Source organism: Protopterus annectens, chromosome 1.part1, assembly GCF_019279795.1.
Source record: "Protopterus annectens isolate FY-2018-M chromosome 1.part1, PAN1.0, whole genome shotgun sequence".
Taxonomy (NCBI): Eukaryota; Metazoa; Chordata; order Ceratodontiformes; family Protopteridae; genus Protopterus; species Protopterus annectens.
The window spans coordinates 1,885,861,646-1,885,885,512 of NC_056726.1; the positions used below are offsets into that span (position 1 = coordinate 1,885,861,646).

At 41.7% G+C, this 23,867-nt stretch overlaps 1 protein-coding gene across 3 annotated transcripts in view; it reads right to left on the bottom strand.

Moving 5' to 3' along the window:
- MECR (mitochondrial trans-2-enoyl-CoA reductase) overlaps nt 1-23,867 on the bottom strand; it is a 638,102-nt gene that overhangs the window by 253,411 nt on the left and 360,824 nt on the right. For all 3 annotated transcript variants that reach the window (XM_044085055.1, XM_044085046.1, XM_044085063.1), the window contains exon 6: nt 15,056-15,158. In XM_044085055.1, coding sequence (XP_043940990.1) covers nt 15,056-15,158 — 103 coding nt within the window. The remainder of the gene's footprint in view (nt 1-15,055; nt 15,159-23,867) is intronic.

Sequence of the window (23,867 nt, forward strand, 5' to 3'; positions counted from 1 at the left end):
ACTTCCACTATATGCATTGATTACACTGTAATTCTTAGTAATCGGAGGTGTTGTTGACTAGTATAATATTCGTTTTTGGTTCGTCTTTCAGTGTTTTGTACTGTCCTACAGGTAGATACAGATGGTTTGAATGTGTGACAAGGCAACCTTTTATAGTTACAGATCAGTAACATGTGCTATCCCGATGACCAATTGGTGTTCCTAAGTAGCTAATTACATGCACACCAGCTGCGCTGCTACTGCCTTAGCCAATACCATGGCTACAGTAGAGTATAACTGAGTACTCCACTTGGGCGTTGTCCCTTTGCCTTACTTGTGAGGAAGACAGCGTGGAAATGTTACTTGGAATCTATTGCAACAGCTGTATGGAGAAGAACAGTAATATATTGTGTGTAATGCCTAGAGGATTTGGTCTAAATGTGAGTACTGCTGTTATATTTCTGAACATTGTTACTTGTGCAGGGTTTGTCTGTACCTAATACTTCTGCATATGTTTCAGTCTGACCAGGTTGTTTGACCAGCTCAAGGCTGCATAGCTATCCATATAATGTTAGGGGGTTTACAGTGTGCTTACCAGACATATTTAGTTTGGTGTTGCTGTGTATCATACTGTGCTAATAATCAGTACTCAGTAACACTTCCTGGTGTATGAACCTTTCAACCCTCTGAAACGGGATTAATTCATACAAACCCTGTTACATCAGCAGCTGTTCAATTGTATAATGGCAACTATTTCATATAGGGCCATGTTAGTGCGTCTGTGTCCAGGTATGTTAGGGTTTCAGCAGATGTTGTACAGTAGTTGAATAATTGGTTATGGTATGACAGGATGTACTGATGTAATTATTTTGGTTGTGGGGTAGATGTTGGTGGGTGTACATAGCACATGCAGGTGTGTAGGAACCCCTTTTATACGTCTATATGTGTGTGGATGTTCTTTCCCTATGTGGACACCTATCCCTTAGTGGACTAATACTATGGTAATTGCAGGCTGATTCATTAAGGCACTATTAAATGCTTCCTGTATAGCATGCAGGCACTGTTATTCCTTGAATCCTTTTGGCAATACATCGGAATGTAAAACAGTTTTTCAAAATGAAAGCAGTCTGTGTATTTCTGTCATGGATATTTACAGTTATTGCAGTTGTGTTGGTGACTGTGTCCATAGAACATATTTGTAATGGTGTATTGGCATATACTCTTCATATGTTATGTCCATATTGTTTTTTTTTTGGGGGGGGGGGGCTGAATGTGTGATTGCTATGGTCCATTTTATACTCAGATATAACCACTTCGGATGCTGCCTACAGACATGTATGTGTGTGTGTGTGTGTGTATATATATATATATATATATACATACACACACACACACACACACACACACATATATACACATATATATATATATATATATATATATATATATATATGTGTGTGTGTGTGTGTGTGTGTATATGTATATAGATATATATATATTTGCATATGTTTATCTGTACCTCCATAGATGTGTAGATGTTTATATATATCATCATCTTCTTTCGGCTGTTCCCGTTAGGGGTCGCCATAGCGGATCATTTGTTTCCATTTCTTCCCGTCCTCTGCATCATGCTCTTTCACACCAACCGCCTGCATGTCCTCTCTCACCACATCCATAAACCTCATCTTAGGCCTTCCTCTTTTCCTCTTACCTGGCAGCTCCATCCTTAGCATCCTTTTCCCAATATACCCAGCATCCCTCCTCATCACATGTCCAAACCAACGCAATCTCTTCTCTCTTCTCTCTTGCTTTGTCTCCAAACTGGCCACCCTCAGCTGACCCTCTAATATACTGATTCCTAATCCTGTCCATCCTAGTCACACCCAGTGCAAATCTTAACATCTTTAACTCTGCCACATCCAGCTCCGATTCCTGCCTTTTCGTCAATGCTACCGTCTCCAACCCATATAACATAGCTGGTCTCACTACCCTCTTGTAGACCTTCCCTTTCACACTTATTGGTACCAGTCTGTCACAAATCACTCCTGGCACTCTTCTCCACCCATTCCACCCTGCCTGTACTCTCTTCTTCACCTCTCTTCCACACTCACCATTACTCTAAACTGTTGATCCCAAGTACTTAAACTCATCCAACTTTACCAACTCTACTCCCTGCATCCTCACCCTTTCTCTACCCTCCCTCTTGTTTACACACACATATTCTGTTTTAGCCCTGCTGACCTTCATTCCTCTCCTCTCTAAAGCATATCTCCACCTCTCCAGGGTCTCCTCAACCTAGTCCCTACTCTCACTACATATCACAATGTCATCTGCAAACATTATAGTCCACGGGGCCTCCTGTCTAATCTCATCTGTCAACCTGTCCATCACCACTGCAAATAAGAAAGGGCTCAGAGCAGATCCTTGATGTAATCCCACCTCCACCTTAAACGTATCTGTCACTCCCACTGCAGTCCTCACCAATGTCACACTACCCTTGTACATATCTTGTACCACTCTTATATACTTCTCTGCCACTCCCGACTTCCTCATACAATACCACAACTCCTCTCTAGGCACCCTGTCATATGCTTTCTCTAAGTTCACAAAGACACACTGCAACTCCTCCTGACCTTCTCTGTATTTCTCCAACAACACTCTCAGAGCAAATATTGCATCTGTAGTGCTCTTTCCTGGCATGAAACCATACTGCTGATCACTAATCATCACCTCCCTTCTTAACCTAGCTTCCACTACTCTTTCCCATAACTTCAAGCTGTGACTGATCAATTTTATCCCTCTGTAGTTAATGCAGCTCTGCACATCACCCTTATTCTTAAAGATAGGTACCAAAACACTTTCTCCACTCCTCAGGCATCCTCTGACTTTCCAAAATTTCATTAAACAATCTGGTTAAAAATTCCACTGCCATTTCTCCTAAGCACCTCCATGCTTCCACTGGTATGTCATCTGGGCCAACAGCCTTTCCATTCTTCATCCTCTTCATAGCTGTCCTTACTTCCTCCTTGCTAATCTGCTTCACTTCCTGATTCACTATCCCCACATCATCCAACCTTCTCTCTCTCTCATTCTCTTCATTCATCAGCCCTTCAAAGTACTCTTTCCATCTACTCAACACACTCTCCTCACTTGTAAGTACGTTTCCCTCACTGTCCTTTATCACCCTTACCTGCTGCACATCTTTCCCTGCTTTGTCCCTCTGTCTAGCCAATTGGTACAGGTCATTTTCTCCCTCTTTAGTGTCCAATCTCTCATACAACTCTCTATATGCCTTATCCTTAGCCCTCACCATCTCTCTCTTTGCCATGCGCCTCATCTCCTTATACTCATGTGTACTTTCTTCATCTCTTTGACAATCCCACTTCTTCTTTGCCAGCCTCTTCCTCTGTATACTCTCCTGTACTTGCACATTCCACCACCATGTCTCCTTGTCCTCCTTCCTCTGTCCAGATGTCACACCAAGCACCTTCCTAGCAGTCTCCCTTACTAGCTCTGCTGTAGTTACCCAGCTATTTGGTAACTCTTCATTGCCTCCCAGTGCCTGTCTTAACTCTTCCCTGAACTCCACCTCACAATCACCCTTTTTTAACTTCCACCATTTAATCCTTCGCACTGCTTTCACACTCCTCCTCCGCTTCTTGATCACCAACATCATCCTGCAGACCACCATTCTATGCTACTTAACTACACTTTCCCCAGTCACCGCTTTACAGTCTCCAATCTCCTTCAGACTGGCCCTCCTACATAGGATATAATCCCCCTGTGTGCATCTTCCTCCACTCTTGTACGTCACCCTATGCTCCTCCCTCTTCTTAAAATACGTATTCACCACAGCCATGTTCATCCTTTTCACAAAATCCACAATCATCTGACCTTCTGCATTTCTCTCCTTAACACCATACCTACCCATCACTTCCTCATCCCCTCTGTTCACTTCACCAACATGCCCACTGAAGTCCGCTCCAATCACTAGTCTCTCACTCTTGGGTACACTCACCACCACTTCATCCAACTCACTCCAAAATTTTTCTTTCTCATCCATCGCACACCCAACTTGTGGAGCATATGCACTAACAACATTCATCATTACACCATCAATTTCAAGCTTCATAAACATCACTCTATCAGACACTCTCTTCACCTCCAAAACACTCTTGGCATACATGGCGGGTTGTCCTATTTCAACGTATTCCTCCCTTTTGTATTTTAACCTGTCTGTATACACAACTGGGATAGGTACATCCCAGGTAGCTTAGTGTTAGGTTACTCTGAGGATGGAGTACATGGTTGCAGGTTCAACTAGGGCTCATAAAATTTCAACTCCTGGAAGGTGTTATTATTTTACCTCTCAGAGTAGGCACTGGTAGGGAAAGTGTGAATAATGCACATTTACGCGGTTGTAAGCAGGTTTGCCCGTGGTCTGCGCAACGTTTAGCAAAGGTTAACCTGTGAGGCGCTTCTCCGTTTGCCGTGTTTCAGCGACCCTTACAGTCATGCAAACCCGTGGAAACCCGCTTACAACTGCTTAAGAGTGCTTTAATCCACCTGCATACAACAGCCCGTATTCTGACCCTCAAACTCAACTGAACTCAAACAAGGTCTTAAACCCGGGACCATGAACACCACAGTCACTGACTTTACCACTAAGGCATCTGAGATATGCACAAATGTTATGGTGTTTAGAATATACATTGTACTACAGACATTCCTCACTACTGAAAACAAATGTGACCGTCAGTTGGTGTACATATGTCCGATACATGTTAATGTTGATAAGTTTGTGAAATTAGGTGTTGCAATGTGACATGACAGGGTGTATTATGAATGAGAAAGGTTCTTGCTTTGTGTCCTTTTATATTGTCCCCATACTCAATGTATACCCCTCCAGTTCACTTATTGGACATAAGACCCAGACCCTCCTTGATGCATGATTGCATTGCCCATCATTCGTCCCCCACCTCAATCTTCACATACACAACAACCATCCCTTCTAAGGTGAATTAGATTAATATTAATTGTTATAATACCAATATAATAATATTTTGTGTACACTCCAATTCCTTTGGAGTGCTTCTGTGTCACAAAGTGTGTTCATAGATGTTTATATATATGGCTATTGATGTAACTGTATAATATATATATATATATATATATATATATATATATATATATATATATACACATATACAGACATCATTGACATGCACATATATATATATATATATATATATATATATATATATATATATAGTATTAGTTTGTAACAGTGATGCATATGTAGACTGGAATTTGTTGGTTCACAAACTACAGTACATTGCAATGTACTGTACATATCCATTTGTCATCATTACAGTGAAATGCATATGGTATAAGGTGTAGTCTCAAGACCATGAAACATGTATACACCTCGGATGGCTTAGTGGTAAGTCCCATGACTATAATGTGCATGGTCCAGGGTTCGACACCTGCGATGCTTTACAAATGTTTTTTTACTGCAGAATAAGGCTCATTTAAGCAGTTGTAAGCATGTTTAAAAGTGTTTGTGTGACATTATAGCAGCGGTTAAACACAGTTAAATAAACTTTGTAATGTATAACCTGTGCACCGCGGTGGTGGTGCTGCGGTAGCGTTGTCGCCTCACAGCAAGATGTTGTCCCGTTCGATTCTTAGCTAGAGAGTCTTCTGTGGAGACATCTGTGAATGGGCGTACCTTCGTTGATGGTTGTGTGTTAGGGCCGGCAACTCAGCATGTAAAAATCAACTGCCAGTCATTAGCGGACTGGAGTTCTGCTGTGGCGACCCCTAACCGGGAAAAAGCTGAAAGACACAACAACGTATAACCTGTGCGCGCAAACACGGCCACATCCCCTAACTACTCAGGATATATACATGTCAGTGAAGTAACATCTCACTATGTGCTGACATAACATTACATTCTCTGTTGACTGTACCAGCACACATGGGTTTATATGGGCGTTTTGAATGTTTATTATACAGACTATTACTACCTATATATACAAGCTGTGGTTAAGGTATACTTTTGTACATGATAAACATCCCTGCCTTTATGGGGATTGTAATCTCGAATGCACAGATACCATGCAGATGTTGTAACTATTACACTGTTGACATTAACGTTGCTTCCGCCTATATCCTATATCCTATTTAGATGATTTCTATGTGTAAGCTAGGCTAAGCAAAGGGCGAAGGCCCCCAAACTCATTGAGCTTCACGTACTCTTGAAATAACAACATATAACAAATGTACTGTGAGACAATACATTACATTCCTAACTACATTAGGCATAGCCCCTCACCGACACACTTCAAGGGAAATCTTGTTGTGTGAATGAGTAACAGACTACACACCCTTGGGATCATGTGTCCCAGAACCATACAGCCAGGGGGTGGGGGAGCCTGTCTAGTTTGATAGCTGCGAGACCTGTTGGGGGATGTTGTTGAATTGTCACATTAACATGCCCTCTTTAGATCACCAAGTGCCCCTATCACCCTCCACAACCCCAGTCTTCAACAGCTTCCAGCAACTCTGCCTGGAATTGCCTCATTGGCTATGCTTGACAGAGGCTCAGTGTACTTCATCAATGGTGTGGGGAAAGCCAACACACTGTAGCTATGCTTCTAATTGCCCTTGGGTAGATAGGTAGCAGGCTATCTGTGAACCTCTAACGTGCAGGCCATCACAGCCATAATATGTGAATAAACAGACCTTCAGATCACAATAAATAGTGAGAAATCACCATGTAGTCAGGAAACAGTTAAGTACAGCAAGAACATACAGAACACTGATACTTAGTCACTCCAAAAACCTATCTTGGAAGCTAGAAGACTTGTATAAGTTTAAGGCTTTCTATTGCTTACCAGTAGGTTACCTACAGGAGAGATGAAAAACAAGCACAGATGGGGAACATGCATGGATCGATACCATACCGGCCTGTGCGTCAGCCTTAGGCTTTGGAATACTGGCCAAGGCTATTGGCGTCCCCATGGTGCCTTATTTAGGACAGTCTCGAAGATGAATAGCAGCTCTGTAAACAGCACAACAGTAGATTCAATGAGGGTTACACTACTCATCACCAGGGGTTGTGATCACAACATGCATGCACTCACAGCACTCCTCAGGATGGACAACATCAACATATGTGCAGTAACTGAAATTTGTCTTAAGGCTTCTGAGAGCACACCAGCACTACCAGACTACAACCCATACCACACATTTCAGCCACAGAACACAGACTGACATACATGGAGGGGATGTATCCATATTCATCAGGGATACCTACAACTCTAGGTTAGTGGGGCAGCATGATACCTCTGAGATCATCCATGTGCAGCTAACATCAGCCACAACTGCAATGTAAACTGTGGCCTGCTACAGATCACCCTCCATGACCCAGAACCTCCACTCCACCTACCTGGAGACGGTGGAAAACATGACAGTCCTAACACACACCCTGGCATTGGTCGATGTCAACTACCATACCATTAACTGGGAAACTTACTCCGGTACTCACTTCCAGGCCAGCGCTTCCTGGAATTTATCACCTCATATGCCCTGTATCAGGTGGTAACCTCCCTAACATGGGGTGGAAACTAGAAGTGGTCATCACCAACATGGGCAACAGGTGCACCACAGTGGAGGTTAACCGGTCACTGGTTATATTTGACCATGAACTGTTTCCACACCCAAGCATCTCCCCCACCCACGGATACCACAGTGTATACCTTTCCTACAGCTAAAGTTACACTACTAGTGACAGGGGTGGGGGGTTTCACAGTCCCCACGCTAAGGGGAAACACTGCTCAAGATACAGACAGATTTACAAATGCAGTCTATAAGCACCTACATGGATGTATGGATCGTGCCATCACTGGTAAACCAAGACTCGCTCCTCCTAGACAAGGACACCAGTCTGGTGGACCTCTGCAATAAACAGGTTATACTACAGAAGTAGGACAGTGTTCCAGACACACAGCAAATCCCACAAAGGGCAGACATCTGTGACCACTATCAGTATGATACGTAGGTCCATCATGACATCACCGGGAGAATACGCAAGGATTCAAAAGATAACCACAAAGCCTTCTTTGACTATGTTAAGGATCTACGTGGTGACACACAGATTTGCACTGTGCCGGTGAAATATAGCAAAAAATATGTTGACCCTACTAATACCGCCAACATCCTTGCAGATACATTCAGTGCATATTTCATCCCCTAAATAGCCCACAACACTACCAGAAAGGTACAGTATCCCACACATCAGAGACACAGGTGTAAATGACCCTCTCTAACAGCAGAACACAGCATCAATGGAGGCAGATGTTGTCCCAGACTGCATCTTGCAAACTGTACAAGACAACCTGCCCCCCACCTAATTAAGCTTTTCTACCTCAGCCTCTCCACAGGCTACATGCCCATACAATGGCACATGGCAATGGTTATTCCACTCCATCAAGGTGGAATCACAACTGACCATGGTAACTACCACCCCATAAGCCTGACTAGCCTGGTCTGCAATGGTATGGTTCGCATCCTCATGGCACTCATTAACAAAGACATTGGTAACCTCCGAACACGTGACCCAACCCAGGTCAGCTTGGTTGAGTGCAGTTCATGCCTACTGAACCTGTTCGACATACAGTCACCAAGACGTTAGATGACTGGGGAGGTGGTTCACACATACTACCTGGACCTCGCCAAGGCTTTTGACACCATGCCCCACTCAAGTATTATTGATAAACACACCAGCCTGTACATACACCCATACATCACTTACACACAGAACCCACATGGTACGACTGGGGTCTCCATGTCCAACTCTTGACCAGTCACGACTGGTGTCCCACAGGACTCCGTCCTGGGAGCTCTACTGTTTGGCATATACATCTCAGAGGTACAGGCAAACACAGGTGGACCATGTTTGGCAATGACTGCGAATTGGGTGCCATGACCGATAGTCCAACTGACACAGACATCCCTCAAGGGGCCTCACTGAGAACGTCACAGGGTGCCAGTGACACAGCCTCCAGCCAAGTGCCGCTAACTGCATGGTCATTCCATTGTGGAACTGGCACCCACGTTAACACATAAGTGGCAGCCACTTTAATAAGGTAATGGGGTATCTGGGGACTAAGGTAGATAGTGATCTCCCCTTTGACAATCATATCTCCACAGTAGTTAGGACATCCTTCTATGTAGGCCATCTGATTACTAAAGGATTCCCATCTAGACATACTGGGGTTATAGTGCCCCTTTACTCATCACTCATCAGTCCTATCATAGGGTATAATAACCCATGTGGGATGCACCTCAGAAGATACTTCCAACAGCTGGGGGGGGTCCACGAATGTACCTCACCAAGGGGAATACTGGCCTCCAACATATGGCCTATGCAGCCAGACTGAATAAACTCCTGCTTTACTCAGTGGCATCTCGTTTACTCATAGATGATCTCCGTTAGCCAACACAGCCATGTCAAACTCAGGCTTGATGGATATGCTCTGCCTATGGTAATCCATGTCACAGTGAGCCACGCACTGTAGTGAGCTGACATTGCCACAATAATAACTGGAAGGTGCTGGAGGGACAGCTTCCTGTCACAGACACTCTCCATACTTTGGAACAACATCCCTAACTACATTATGCAGAGCCCCTCACTAACACTCTGCAAGAGAAACCTTGAAGAGTGGATGGGGAACAGTAAATGCACCCCAGGGATCCCGCCATTGGCTCTGCTCCACAAAAGGACAGTTAATGAATCAATGGGGTGGCAAAAGCTGACATATTTTGGCTGGGCTTAGGAATGGTCTTTGGCAGTTGGCTGAGTACCTACCTATGAATCTATACATACAGTATCAGCACATGCTGATAGCTTAATTTACTGTTCAGGTGTTGACTTACCTTGTGCCAATGGCAGTTGTGTGTGCAATAGTTGAGGGCTGCCTATGTTGGATGTACACAGTAGACTGCCTATACATGACAATTTACAGGTAGTCTTGTGTGTGTGCCATCCATTTTTACTGTGTGTGCAAGTTTAGAAAGGTGTCAGTCCCAAGGTGCCTACACTGTGTGTGTGCGATACGTTCCCTCTTTGCCAAGGCATGGGCATACTGGGCACACCTCCGTCTGCCTACTGTGGCTGGCTCAGGGTGTTCGTGGTCTGAGTACCTCTGTGCCTGTGGGGCCCTTGGCAATGGTGGTGGGCTGTGAGGGCATTCATCATTCTGTCCCTGCTGCAGCTGTTTCCGCAGGACCATATTGTGTAGCATGGCTCACACTATGAAGATGTGGACACATGTGCCTGGAGAGTACTGCAAGGCTTCACCAGATATGTCCAAGCAATGGAACCGTGATTTCAGCATCCCAAACACACGCTCTATGATGATTCTGGTTTGTGTGTGTGCCTCATTATGGTGTTCCCGCATGGGTGTATGTGCATTTCTGATGGGAGTCATCATCCACGGTTCCAGTGCATAGCCAGCATCCCACACCAGGTGGCCATTTGGGAATTCCCCCCAGCAAATAACCGATACAGCTGTGAGGCATGCCAGATGTGGGAGTCGTGATAGCTTCCAGCACACACATCCATGATAAAGCGCTGGGCATTGCACACGACCTTGCAGTTGATGGAAGGGTATCCCTTGCGGTTTATGTAGCGCCTACCCTGCTCACCAGGTGGTGACTTGATGTGTATGTACATGCAGTCTGTTGCACCCAGTACCTCCGGGTATTCTGCCACATGGTGGAAGAGATGCATATTGCTGGCCAACTCCTCCTGCGTTCAGAAGTATATGTGCTCACTGGCATGTGATAACATGGCATCCAAGAACTGGTGTAGTACCCTGGATGCTGATGCCTGTGAGATCCCCATGATATCCCCAGTTGGTCTTTAAATGGTACCTGTAGCTAGTATTCTCAGGCTTACACATACCTTTGTATCCACTGGGATGGGTTTCCCTCCGTTTGTTCTGGCTCTAAGGCATGGCCGGCACAGCTCCACAAGTTGCTGTAGGATGTCCCTGTCCACCCTGTAATGCTCTACTATCTCCAGATCATGTAGCCCCTGATAGGGTACCCTGGGTCTGAACACTCTCCTCCTCCTCTGGTGCCTGAGGTGGTCATGTGCATCATCCTCCACACCACCTTCAGTCTCCAACACATGCTGGTGGATCAAAGCTATGGCAGCTCCTAACATGTACATGATAAAAGTTCCCCATCTGTATACACCACTGGTGCAGAGTGTATGGGAATACACAAATGTGTGTGAGGTGCTTACACACTTTACAGTATTGTGCTATGAAAGCTGCTGATGTCAGTGGGTGTGTATGAGCTATTCCAGCTGCAGCGTGTCTTAATTATGGGTTTTGCAATGAGTACTGCAAGTGTGGGGCCTTTACTGTGGAGATCTACTTGCTTGCCTTGATTAATCTGTTGCCCTTTAATTCACTTTTAGACCTGGATCCCCTCCCATTATCAGGCATGCATCCACCTGCCATCTTTTTTGTTTTGTACTTTCCCTACCCAGTCATGGCAAAATGTGCCTTGTAGCTGATATACTGCATATCGGCTTTGTTCTGCTTTAACACTTTACTGTTTTCTTTGCAGTACAGCCCTTCCCCTTCCCTGTTCTGTAGGTAGCTGTTTGCAGCCTTGTTAGCTGTTGTCAATGGCCCACTGTAGGCTCCTAGGTGTTAATTAGTTATTTGTACTCCAATTTCACTGCTGCAGCATTTCCTTATTTCTTTCCTATATCCTTCCTGTTTCAGCTGCAGTGCTCGCCGCGCATACCCGTTTACCGGGTTTACGTGCGTTTTCATCTCTGTTCACATGCATACTCGGTTACCTTGTGTACTCTTAGCTAAGCATAGCTATGGCCAGTTCGACACACCCCTATCCTGCAGCTTTGCCTAGCTAGGGGCAGACCGGTTTAGCAATGCTCCAATGTGCTTACAGCAATGGCGACACACCCTTCTCTTGATGTCATCTTTATCTCAAGGGCACCCCTCGGTGTTATAACGCTACGCTGTGAGGTGCATCCTTACACCAGCTGGGAATCAGCGATTCACTATTACTCCTCTCATTTGCATGGCACTGCCTACTAATTCCTAGCTACTGTGCATAACACTGTTACTGCCCCTTAGCAACCCTTGCGCCATAAGTATGGTGTAGCATGCCTGCCATTAACTATTATGGGGAAATCGTGATATGTGTTCCATTGTGGTTTTATTCTATATTTTTATATATTCTTTGTGATCCCCTTTGCGCACCGCTGCCCTGCGCTTCCATGTCACGATAGTATGTAAATGTTTATTTTATATTTTGTACATTTTTTTTATGCCAATGGCTATATATTTAGCCATTGGCATATATTAACAATATAATACATGTATTTGGTCAGTTGTCATGGCTCCAACTTTATGTTTGCAAAAATGTAAACCGTTTTCTACGGTTTACATTTCTGCATGCTTACACTACGCCTGCACCACTTCCTGAATCGCTACATACCTTAATTTGAATGCTACACTGCTGCACATGCGGTAATTAGCATACAAGGCTCGGGAGTTGTGCGGGCGTAGTGTACGCAGGTAGTGCACATGGAAACAGCTCGTACCTGAATCGCTCGGGGGCCATCTTTGGTGTTAGAACGCCGACACTACGCCTGCACCTGGCGCAAGCTTCATGAATCCCGAGGATTGTTTATATGTATATGCGTGTAGATATGTATATAGTGTACATATTGTGCAGTATTAGTAGCAAACAAGATCTGAGGAATTACACCACTGCATTGTGGGATACCTTCATGCCATGAGCCAACTTTGAGATCTTTAGCTAAGTATTTGGCGTCAGAGCCGAGGATCAGCTCCGAACCCACCATTGTAAGAATGAATGGCGAGATGGACAACAAACATGGAACATTATGATGAGTACATAACTTCTTTATTTCTGGGCCAAAAGGGAGTCACCAACAAGATTTCTGGAGAGATAAAACACTGGAATTTATTGCACTCTAGCACCTCGGCCAACAAACCTTCAAGGTGTGAATAAAAAAAAAAAACAGAAACACATCAAATAAATATACATAATAATAAAACAATTAACCCACACTAAACATAATCAATCAATGAATTAAGTACTTCCAATTAAATTCAGTATTAAGTCCCTGTGGAAACAGTTGTACTTCAAAATAAAAACAGCCTCTTTATACAACAGTTTCTCTTTTCAGTCCCACGTGAAAGGTCCAAGCAGAACTATCACCACCAATTTTGATGACCCCAAATGATCAACAACAGCTAGAGGAGTACACAGGAGGGAAAATGTAGAAAAGGACCATCTCTAATCACAGAATGGTGAGATAACTCAATCAAAGAATTAAAGAGAAATGCTGTCCATAAACTTGAAGAAGCAGGACGTCTGATGCAATCAGAAGTGTAAGGTAACTTAAACACATGAATCTGCGAGGTGATTTTAATGACAAACAATTTCAATATATTCCGAAAACCAAATGGCAACCTTGGAAATGCACCAAATGTGACTACACTATCATGTGCAAAAGAGATCTATAAAGGGGTTCTTCCTTGCACAAGATAGTGAGGGAAGAGGGAGAGGCTTGGTGGCCTAAGAATGTTTAGGTGCCAAGCTGACAGAGTTTATATGGCCTTGATTCCTATAGGTAATAGAGGGCCAAGTTGCATCACATCACCTTGTTTTCATCTGTGTTTCTACTATTACAGTCACAAAGTAAATGAAGTCATGATCTTTCACAGGGTCGCACTTTGAATCCTTGACCTTTAAAGAGGCAACCCTGAAACACCTTTATCATCACATTTTAATTAAATTATTAAATTGTTTTGCTTCCCTGTCCACTAGGGCTCATAAATTTTCACAAACTACCTTAATACTTCAAATATCAAGGTAAACAAAGCTCCAATGCCTTGATATTATGCTAAACCTTTAGACATTAAAAATCACTGGGTCTATGCTCTGCCATCAAATGGAACGTCAATCAAATGGGGAAGTGGTGGCCAACTAGTTACTTTCCCTGTCGATGAAACGAACGTTCGTTGAATGAATGTTCAATTGATAGGGTTCAATGTTCAATGGAAGTTCCATTCGATGGCTGAACATAGACCCAAAATCATTACATTGTGCCATCTGTCCCGAAAAACTATTTGTCTTTCAACATTTGATAATTTAGAGTAGACTGGTCAAGTGATCCTTTTCAGCCATATCAAGGCTTCCATAGAAGGCTTAGTAAAAAGATGAAGACACCAAGAATACAACAGATTTATAAAATACAACTCGTATCATGATGTTAACATATCAAGAACACTAAAAACCTATATTATATAAAACATTTATGTTACAAGTCCAGTACAATGTACATTAGTATTTAATAACAAAAGTGTCTCCTATGATGATTTACGACCAAGTGGTCTTGTATAAAGATGTTCAGGGCAACATGTAATTGAAATGTCCTTGTGTTTAAACATACAGAAAGTAATTCACAAGAGCAATACAAATAAAGCCTAAGCTGTCTGAGTTGTCACATAAATTGTATTCTCAAATTATAGCGTCTCCTAAAGAGTTTTATGTTAAACTATTTATTACAACTTTGATTTGATCTGTTACAGTGGAAGTGACTTTATTCTGTAAAACCTTAACTGACTATATTTTCTTTATAAACAGTCCCAAACACTGGCACTTTACTAACAAACAAACAAATATACTGATACTTTGCAATTTCAGTATCTTTCGACTATGTGTAACTGCATACACCACCACTCCTAAAACACTTCTGTGTGTCTTGTAAAAATAACTAATAAATATTGAAATTTAACATTTTATATACATACTCGTAATACATTTTTTATTAAGATTTTTTTTTATAATTTAGTATTACAAAGTAAAATTTCTGTTATCAGTTCTTCAATATATCAAGGTACATCCATATATGTTTGAGTGAATGTTTATAGGTTATACACATTTACAGAATTTAAATACCCACATACAATTTCTTTAAAATAAGAAGGGCTACCTTAAATAAGTCCTTCATCTCTGGCTTTCTCAAGGTTTCTTCTGTAACCACATAGTCTGCTCCAATGGATATTAGCCTATCTTCTAGCATTTGAAAATCTGGCCTAGAAGGAAAGTGGACACACTAGTATCAGCTGAAGATGTTTCATAACACTGAACTTCGATGACAATAGCAAAAAGCCAGAAAGAAGAGCACTTTGTCTCTTATGTATAACAGTTCTACTGACACTGGACACTTACAGTGGGTAAGTAATATTTGCATGTGATGACTTAATTCAGAGATAGTATAATTTTATGTATCCATAAATGCCTCCAGTATTAGTAAGAATATCATTATAACTAGGTGAATTAAGGGTAAATTTGTAGGGGAAACAGAAGTGTATCTAAATGAAGTCAGGCAAGCAGCAGAAATATAATGGTAAAAAAACGTACAGCCTACAGCAACGCTGTTTTACAGACTTGCTTAATTTAATGCATTCTTTACTGAACGCTGTACTTCACTACTGAAATGGACAGGCTAGAAAAAACAGTGTAGTCAGAGGATGCTTAAGGCATTAGGGAATGGTGCTCTTACCATTTTAAGTGTGCTAGGAAGCCGACAGCCATTATCTTGCCAAAACTGTATAGTATTGTAAAAACTTACCACAACAGTAGATGTTTAGTAGATCATGTTGCAATAATGCTGGCAGATGGGGCATATTCTGCCAAGGATACCATATATCTGGGCAGTTTGCTAAAGCTTAGACACTCCATCCTCACTTGCCAAACATCTGATATTATACCTAGGCATGAGGGCTGAGTGCTGGTGTCTAAGAGATGTATGAGCGTGAAAATTCTCAGAGCTTTCTTGTCCAAGAATACATTAAGGCTTGCTATACAGAGACCAGATTCAGTTAGAAATCAGAGGAGAATTATAGGGAAAAGGAGATTCTACCTTGGCCAAAAAGAGAAAGCGAGAGAGGGTTCATATACTGCAACAGCAATCTATTTCAACAACTATTCTTGCAGTAACTTCTTATACAACTGTACTATGTTCATCATTGGATCTCTGTTGCAATGCTGACAGATGGGTAGATTCCCAAAGATATTAGAAAGGGTGCATCAGAAACAGAACTTGAGTCCAGTAAACCCCAAAGTGTGGTTCTGGAAAATCCATTTTTGACTCTAGAAAAGTTATCAGTTTTGTAATGCTTATTAAAGGTGCTAATAGAAGACCAAGGAGCTTCCTCTAATATGGATTTAAAGAAAGCCCCTTAATAGGCTACAACTCTTGTGGAGTCAGCTTTAACATGCCCTTGGAATGAACAGCCATGGAAGGAGTAGGAGAAATAAACAGATGGAGAAATTCATTTAGAAATGGTCTGTTTAGACAGGGAATACTTTTGTTAAACCCTCAAAAGAAATAAACAACTGATCTGAATTTTAAAATTTGTTTTGCCTTAAGTAAAATCTCAACAGTGTGTACTTCTAATAAATAAATAATTCTTTCTCTCTTATTTTGAGAATTAAGAAAATGCAGAAAGATGAATAGACTGGTTCAGTGACATTTCAGTAATCACTTTGATGGTTTAGTTCTAAGGAAGAACCTGTCCTTGTGTAAAAATAAAAAAAGGTGGTGTATCCTTGAAGTTTGTAGTTCATATACCATCTTACAAGATGTTAAAGCTACTAGAACAGTTTTTCATGTGCAAAATGTCAAAGATGCAGATAAAGAAAGTTCAAAAGGTAGCAAAGTTTTTCAAAAACATAATTCAGGTCCCATGGAGGAGGGATGGATTACCAACTGGGGGGATGGCAGCATGATGCGTGGGCCACCTTTTAAGAACTGTTCAAGTTTGAAGAGTGAAAATGGATCTAAAGTCAGATATGCTGAAATGGCTGATAAATGTCCCTTAATAGTGATAAATGCTAACCAGAGTTGAGCAGCTCATAAAAAAGGGATGCCACCCTAAGAGGGATCCAGTACTATTTTTTTGGCACAAAATAGAAAATCTTTTCATTTTGAAATACATTACTTTCTAGTTGCAAGTTTTAAGCTGTAGCAAGCCCTCTGAATAAGGGTGCCTAAAATTAATTAAAAGTTTATCATCCGTAACATGAGATTGAGAGTCTTCAGGTTTAGGTGAATTATAATATCCTTCTGCTGTGTAAGCAAGTCCATCCTATTGGAGAATATGTGGTCATTTTACTAGGTTATGTGGAAAAGAAGGGAGAACTAATGCTGCCTGGGTCAAAAGCAGGCTGAACAGGAAAATGTTGGAGTTGTTCTTCAGAATCTTTAGGAGGACCTTTTAAATAAGAGGAATGGGGAAGAATACAGAAATTTCCCTTTTATTGGGAAGGGGACGGTGTCCATAGTCAAGGTTTCTTTGCAATGGGTCCTGTAACAAAACATTGAGTTGATGCTTCAGACAGTGAACTGCAAATTCTGAAGAATTCTGTGAAGGGAAATGGCTTGAATGAGAAAGTTATCTAGATAGGTATATGTGAATACTATGGAGTCTGCATAAGGCTTTGGTGCAGTGGAAAGCCCAAAAGGCTAAGCAGTAAGTTGAAAGCTTAAGGCACACCATCTTAAACGTGGTCTAAGAGGATGAATGGGAATATGTTGGTAAGCATCTCTGAGGCCCAAGAAAAGCTTTTGCAAAATTAAGACAGAAAAGTTCGGAATTTTAGCATCTTAAACTTTGGAATTTTCAGAAAAGTTTAAGGAAAGACAAATCCAGGACTGATCTCAATTATCTTCTTTTCTTGAGAGTAGGAAAAACATGGGTTAGAAACACTTTCCTTTTTGATGGGAATGAATAGGTAGATATCAGGTAGACACATGATGGATCATGCACTGCTGAAATGACTGGAAAGGAAAAACAGATTTTGCTGGTTCCAAGGCACCTGTGGAATTGAATGTCAAACAGGAAGAGAATTCCACTGTAGTGTATAGCCCTTGAATGATTTTTCAAAAACCAATAATCTCTTGTGATCTTTTTTTCCAAAGTGGAAATTTGAGAAAAGGTTTGTTAAGAAGACTGGAAGGAAGATGGCTAGTTGTGAGAAGGAGGAAGGACAGTTGGAAAGTGGAAATTTTATCTGAAAAGGGGGCCTTGGCTCCCTTGAAATTAGTTTAGGCTTGTCTTGCCATGATTTTTTGCCTTTCTGCTAAGTGGGCTTTTTTGTGGTAGAAAGTATCTGGTTTGGTGGGGTTGTTATCACTTATCTCCAATGTTTGGAAACTTTCAGTAGAAGGGGAATCAAATATGAAGTCTTTACCCTAAGGAATATCTGAAAAGTTTGATTTTTGCAACCTCTAGGATTAACTGCAGCCATAGCCAAGAATACTTTCTCAGTACAGAACCAGTGGCAGAAGCCCTGGAAGATGCATCTGCCACGGTATATGCACACAATACAATGGCTTGCAAACAGAGATGCAGAAGAAATTATATTATGTAAAGCAATTTCTGAATCACTGCCAGAAAGGTTAGGCATAAGCTTGGTCACGTTGTCAAAACAGTTAAAAGGTACCTGACTAAATATTCAGCAATTAACAGCACAGAAACTTAAGTGGATGAAGTACATAAACTTATCCCCACACTTGTCCACTACTCTACTGTCTCTGCCATTTGGTATGGTACTGGTGGATGGGAAAAGTTCGAATGGTTTGTCTGAATCTTTGGGAATAACTGTAAGGCAAGAAGTAGGATTTTTGTACAGGTAAGAGCTACCTTCCCCTCCCAATTAAAATGTTACATAATTTTCTGTATTGTGCTCCCAAATGGAGAGTTCCTCTTGGAGAAGAGTCAGATAAGGTATCATCTAATTTAGATTCATATCACAAAAGTGAGAGTTGCTGAAAAGCATAGTCCAAGAGCTAATTTTCTGGTTTAGAAGAATAATCATCAGAGGAAGAATCCCTTCTCTTCTCTTGGGGGGGGGGGGTGGAAGTAAAATAACTGTTGTGGCTTCTATGCTACAAGGTCTCTGAATAGCCCCTGAGAAAAATCCTGTTATTCCCCATGTGGATCTATGGTAATGGGTATAGCAGGGGAAAAACAATACCTTTTGTTTTTTCTTCTTTGAGAAATTTTAAAGAAACCATACAAGAAGAGCCTGAACCCAGACATACCTCCATTAAAGAACCAGGGATGTCTTCCTGTATTAATATTTGAAGAATACAATCTGGTCCATCAGAAATGACATGCTTGTGTTTCCCTTTCAAGGCCTTTGTGTCTATCTGACTGGTCAGACTGAATGTGCCAGAAGATTGTTCCATGGTGGTCTCCAATGGGGTTGCAATACAGGGAACAGGCACAGAGGTTAAAATTAGACTTTTTTAACAGTTTCAACTGTGACATATGACTCTGACCTGGAGAAAGAAGCCATCCTTGAAATGTACTCCCTCTGCTTTTTAGTTGTCCTTTTTGGCTGTAAAGGGCTATCCGAGGTGGGAATTCCCAATGACATACTGGCTCGTGCTAGAGTCTTAAGTTGCTTGGTCTCTAAGTAATATTTTAAATAAGAAATATTCCTTCTCAGGGTTTTTGTGACAAAATCCTAACAAATACAGCAGTCCACAACATTATGCTCCAGTCCGAGGCAGAAAAGACACTGGGTATGCCTATTCTAATATGGAATCATCCTGCCACAGAGACATTTACATCTCTTAGATAGCATGAACATATTGCCAAAGACAGGAAAATGAAAATTGAAGAAGGGTCCAAAGGGGATACTTAGCTTTCCCTCATGAAAGCAACTGGATCCTTTCATAATCGCTGAAAGACCTAGCTTGAGATGGTGTCTTATTTCCCAGACTGGCAGCAAGAAAGTTCTGAGTATTTTTGCACTCATTATGTCCCTTTTATTACCAACACATACAGTCCATGTCTAGGACTATGGTAAGATGTATGGGCTCATGAGGAAGGAGTACTTAAGTTTCGACTTTTTTTTTTAAAAAAAAAAAAGACCGTTATTAAATTGTCACTTATGACATAGGCAATGAAACATTTATATAAATGAAAACAAACCATATTGACAATCTTAGTTGAAAGCATTATACATCACAAACCATACTGACATAACTTTAGTTGCAAACATTATACATCAATCATGACTAAGCTTCTGCATATTGAACAGATCTATGGCATCCTTGACAAGATATGTGTCATCTGTCAGCAATACTGATTTAAAGATGAATGTCTATTGTTACTTTCAGTAATTTTTTTCCAGTAAATTTAATTTTTATTTTGAAAGGAACACCTCATTTCAGCTTTCATATATCCACTGTGGTCTTGGAAAGGAAAAGTGGAAATCAAAAACCAAGGCAACAGAAAATTGTAACAAAGAACACGAATTGTAAATGTACACTTCTGACATGCACACGTGCTCGCTCTTTGTGTGTGTGTGTGTGTATATATATATCTATATACATATATATATATATATATATATATATATATATATATATATATGTGTGTGTGTATATATGTATATATCTATATATATCTATATATATATCTAAATGTGTGTATGTGTGTGTGTGGGTCCCCTAAAGATGTTCGAAATTCCAAAAAGCCGACGCCCATATGGCTGAGACCATATGTTCGACTTTTGAAATTTTGAACTTTCTGAATGGACAGCTCCTCATTGCATGGAAAGGGAGAACTTCCATTTACTGTACTGTAGTGCAATCTCGGAGTTGGTATATTAAAGTTAAGGGGGTGTGGGGAACGTAACCCCCCCACCGGGGGTGCAGAGGGGCTTAGCCCCCCCGGTAGCATTTTTAAAATAACGTACTGTTTTGTTTTTACTTTATTTTTGCATATTCGAAATTTCAGGAGTCGAACATATGGTCTCGGCCATACGGGTTTCGGCTTTCTGAAATTTTAATCATGTATAGTAGACCCATATATCTATAGATATATATATATATATATATATATATATATATATATATATATTATATATATATATATATATATATATATATATATATATGTATATGTATGTATATATATATATATATATATATATATATATATATATATATATATGTATGTATATACATACACACATATATATGTATACAACATAACACATGATGCACGCACTCGGGTCACTCCACAAATATAAATATGACTCTGTCATTGTCCATGTTGGTGTGAATGACCGGAGATGTACCTCCCTGGACTACATGAAAAGAGACAGAGGAGCCCTCTGATTATGTAGCCCAGGCAGGTATGACCCTAGCCCTCAGTAGCATCCTGACATCACCCAGAATGGTACCACTGTACAAGGACAAAATGATTGACTTCAACAATTGGCTGAGCTTTTGGTGTCATTCTAAGGGGATCCAGTATTTGTCTGCCTGGGATGACATGATCGACAGACCACAATGCTTTGCCAGAGATGGCCTGCACCTGTCGCCCTTGGGATACCAGATACTGGCTAAGGCACTTGCCACCCCTATAGTGCCTTTTTTTAGGCAAGGTTCAAATGACAAATTCACCACCATAACAGGTACAAGCAAGCAAAATCTGAGGGTAATGCTACTTAATGCTAGAAGTCTAAACCTCAAAATGCACTCACTCGAGGCACTCCTTAAAATGGAGAACATCGACATCTGTGCAGTGTCAGAGACATGGTTCAAGGCTCTAGAGAGCACCCCAGCAATACCAGGCTATAATTCATAACACACCTTTCGGCCACCTAACCTGGAATGAAACACTAAAGGCGGAGGCGTGTCCATATTTATTAAGGATACTCACCTCCAGGCTATCTGCTCAGCAAAATGCATCCGAGATTATCCAAGTGCAACTAACTCTGGACAAGCCCGCAATCCAAATTGTAGCTTGCTACAGATCCCCCACCATGCCCCAGGATTCCCACTCCTCATTTCTAGATATACGGGAACATATTACGGTACAACCCAACACCCTAATAACGGACGATTTCAACTACTCCACCATTAACTGGGAAAACTAATCCGGTACCAACTGAATTCATAAATTCCAATGCCTTGGATCAACTTATCCACACCCCCACCAGGGGCAGCAATATCCTAGACCTGGTCATTATCAACATGGGTAACCGGTGTTCCACACCAAAGGTCAATTCCTCATTGGTCAGATCCGACCACAAGCTAATCACCCTAGACATCCACATCCCGTTCCCACCCCACATTAGGGAAACTACCGTAAAAAATTTCTCCAAAGCCAACTTCACGCTTCTTGAGACAGAAGTGGCAAAGTTCACGACACCCATGCAGACGGACAATAGAGGTACGACTGCTGAATCCTACACAACTGCACTTTATAAGCACTTACACGAGTGCATGGATCATGCTATCCCTAACAGAACTAAGATGCTATCCTCCAAAAAAATGAAGCCAATCTGGTGGTCCTCTGCCATACACAAACTAAACAGAAGAAAGAAACTGTTGCAAAAAAGAGTAAAATCCCATGGTTGGAGGAACTCCCTGGTCAGCCTCAGTAAGAAGCTGAGATCCCTCATAAAATCCTCCAAAGCTAGTTACGAAAACAAAATTGACACTGATTCTAAAGACAACTACAAAGCATTCTACAGCTATGTCAAGAATCTCAATGGGAACACTCAGATCTGCTCTGAGTTACAGCACAATGGCACTAAACATACAGAACCAATTGATATTGCCATCATTCTGGCAGACAGGTTCAGTGCTAACTTTACCCCCCTCTCATCCACTAAAGGGCCCATCTCTACACCGGAAGAATCCAAAGTTCCTGTAATCATGGCTGCACAGGTAAAAACCACACTCTCTAAAGCCAAGAACACAGCATCCATGGGACCTGACAACATTGCCGACTGCATTCTACATGAACTACAGAGCGAACTGGCACCCCCCACCTAAGTACCATGTTCAATCATAGCCTCACCTCAGGCTTTGTGCCCTCTGAATGGCACACAGCAATGGTTATCCGACTCCACAAAGGGGGAGCCACTTCTGACCCCGGGAACTACCACCCCATTAGCCTGACAAGCCTGGTCTGCAAGGCCATGGAACGTATCATCATGGAACTTATAAACAAAGACATTGGTAATCTCCAGACTCTGGACCCCACCCAGTTCGGGTTTGTAAAAGGCAGATCATGTCTCCTAAAACTGATAAGACTTTTTGAAGCAGTCATCAAAGCCGTAGACGTGGGTAAGGTGGTTCACACAGCCTATCTAGATCTTGCCAAGGCTTTTGATACCATTCCCCACTTTGGAATTATAGATAAATCTCAGAAAACTGGGTATAAATTCCTACGTCACAAGATGGGTTGCCAACTGGCTCACTGACAGAACCCACACTGTGAAAGTAGCAGACTCCAAATCCGACTTCAGACCAGTGACAAGTGGAGTATTACAGGGTTCAGTCCAGGGTCCTCTCCTGTTTGGTATCTACTTCTCTGAAGTACAGGCTAACACAGATGGTCGTTGGCTAATGAAGTTTGCAGATGACTGCAAACTAGGAGCCATAATCAAAACTCCAAACGACGTGGGCATCCTACAAACGGGCCTCACTGAGACAGATACCTGGTGTCAAAGCCATGGCCTCACGCTCAGTCTCAAAAAGTGCACTGACATCCGCTTTGGTAAAAACTCTGGACCCATGAACTACCACACAGGCGGTAGTAAACTTCGAAAGTGTGATAAAAGACCTTGGGACACAGGTGGACACTAGTCTCTCCTTTGATAATCAGATCGCCACAGTAGTCAGGAAATCCTTCTACGTGGCACACCACATCACAAAAGGTTTCTCATCCAGGAAAAAAGAGGTCATTGTTCACCTCTACTCGTCA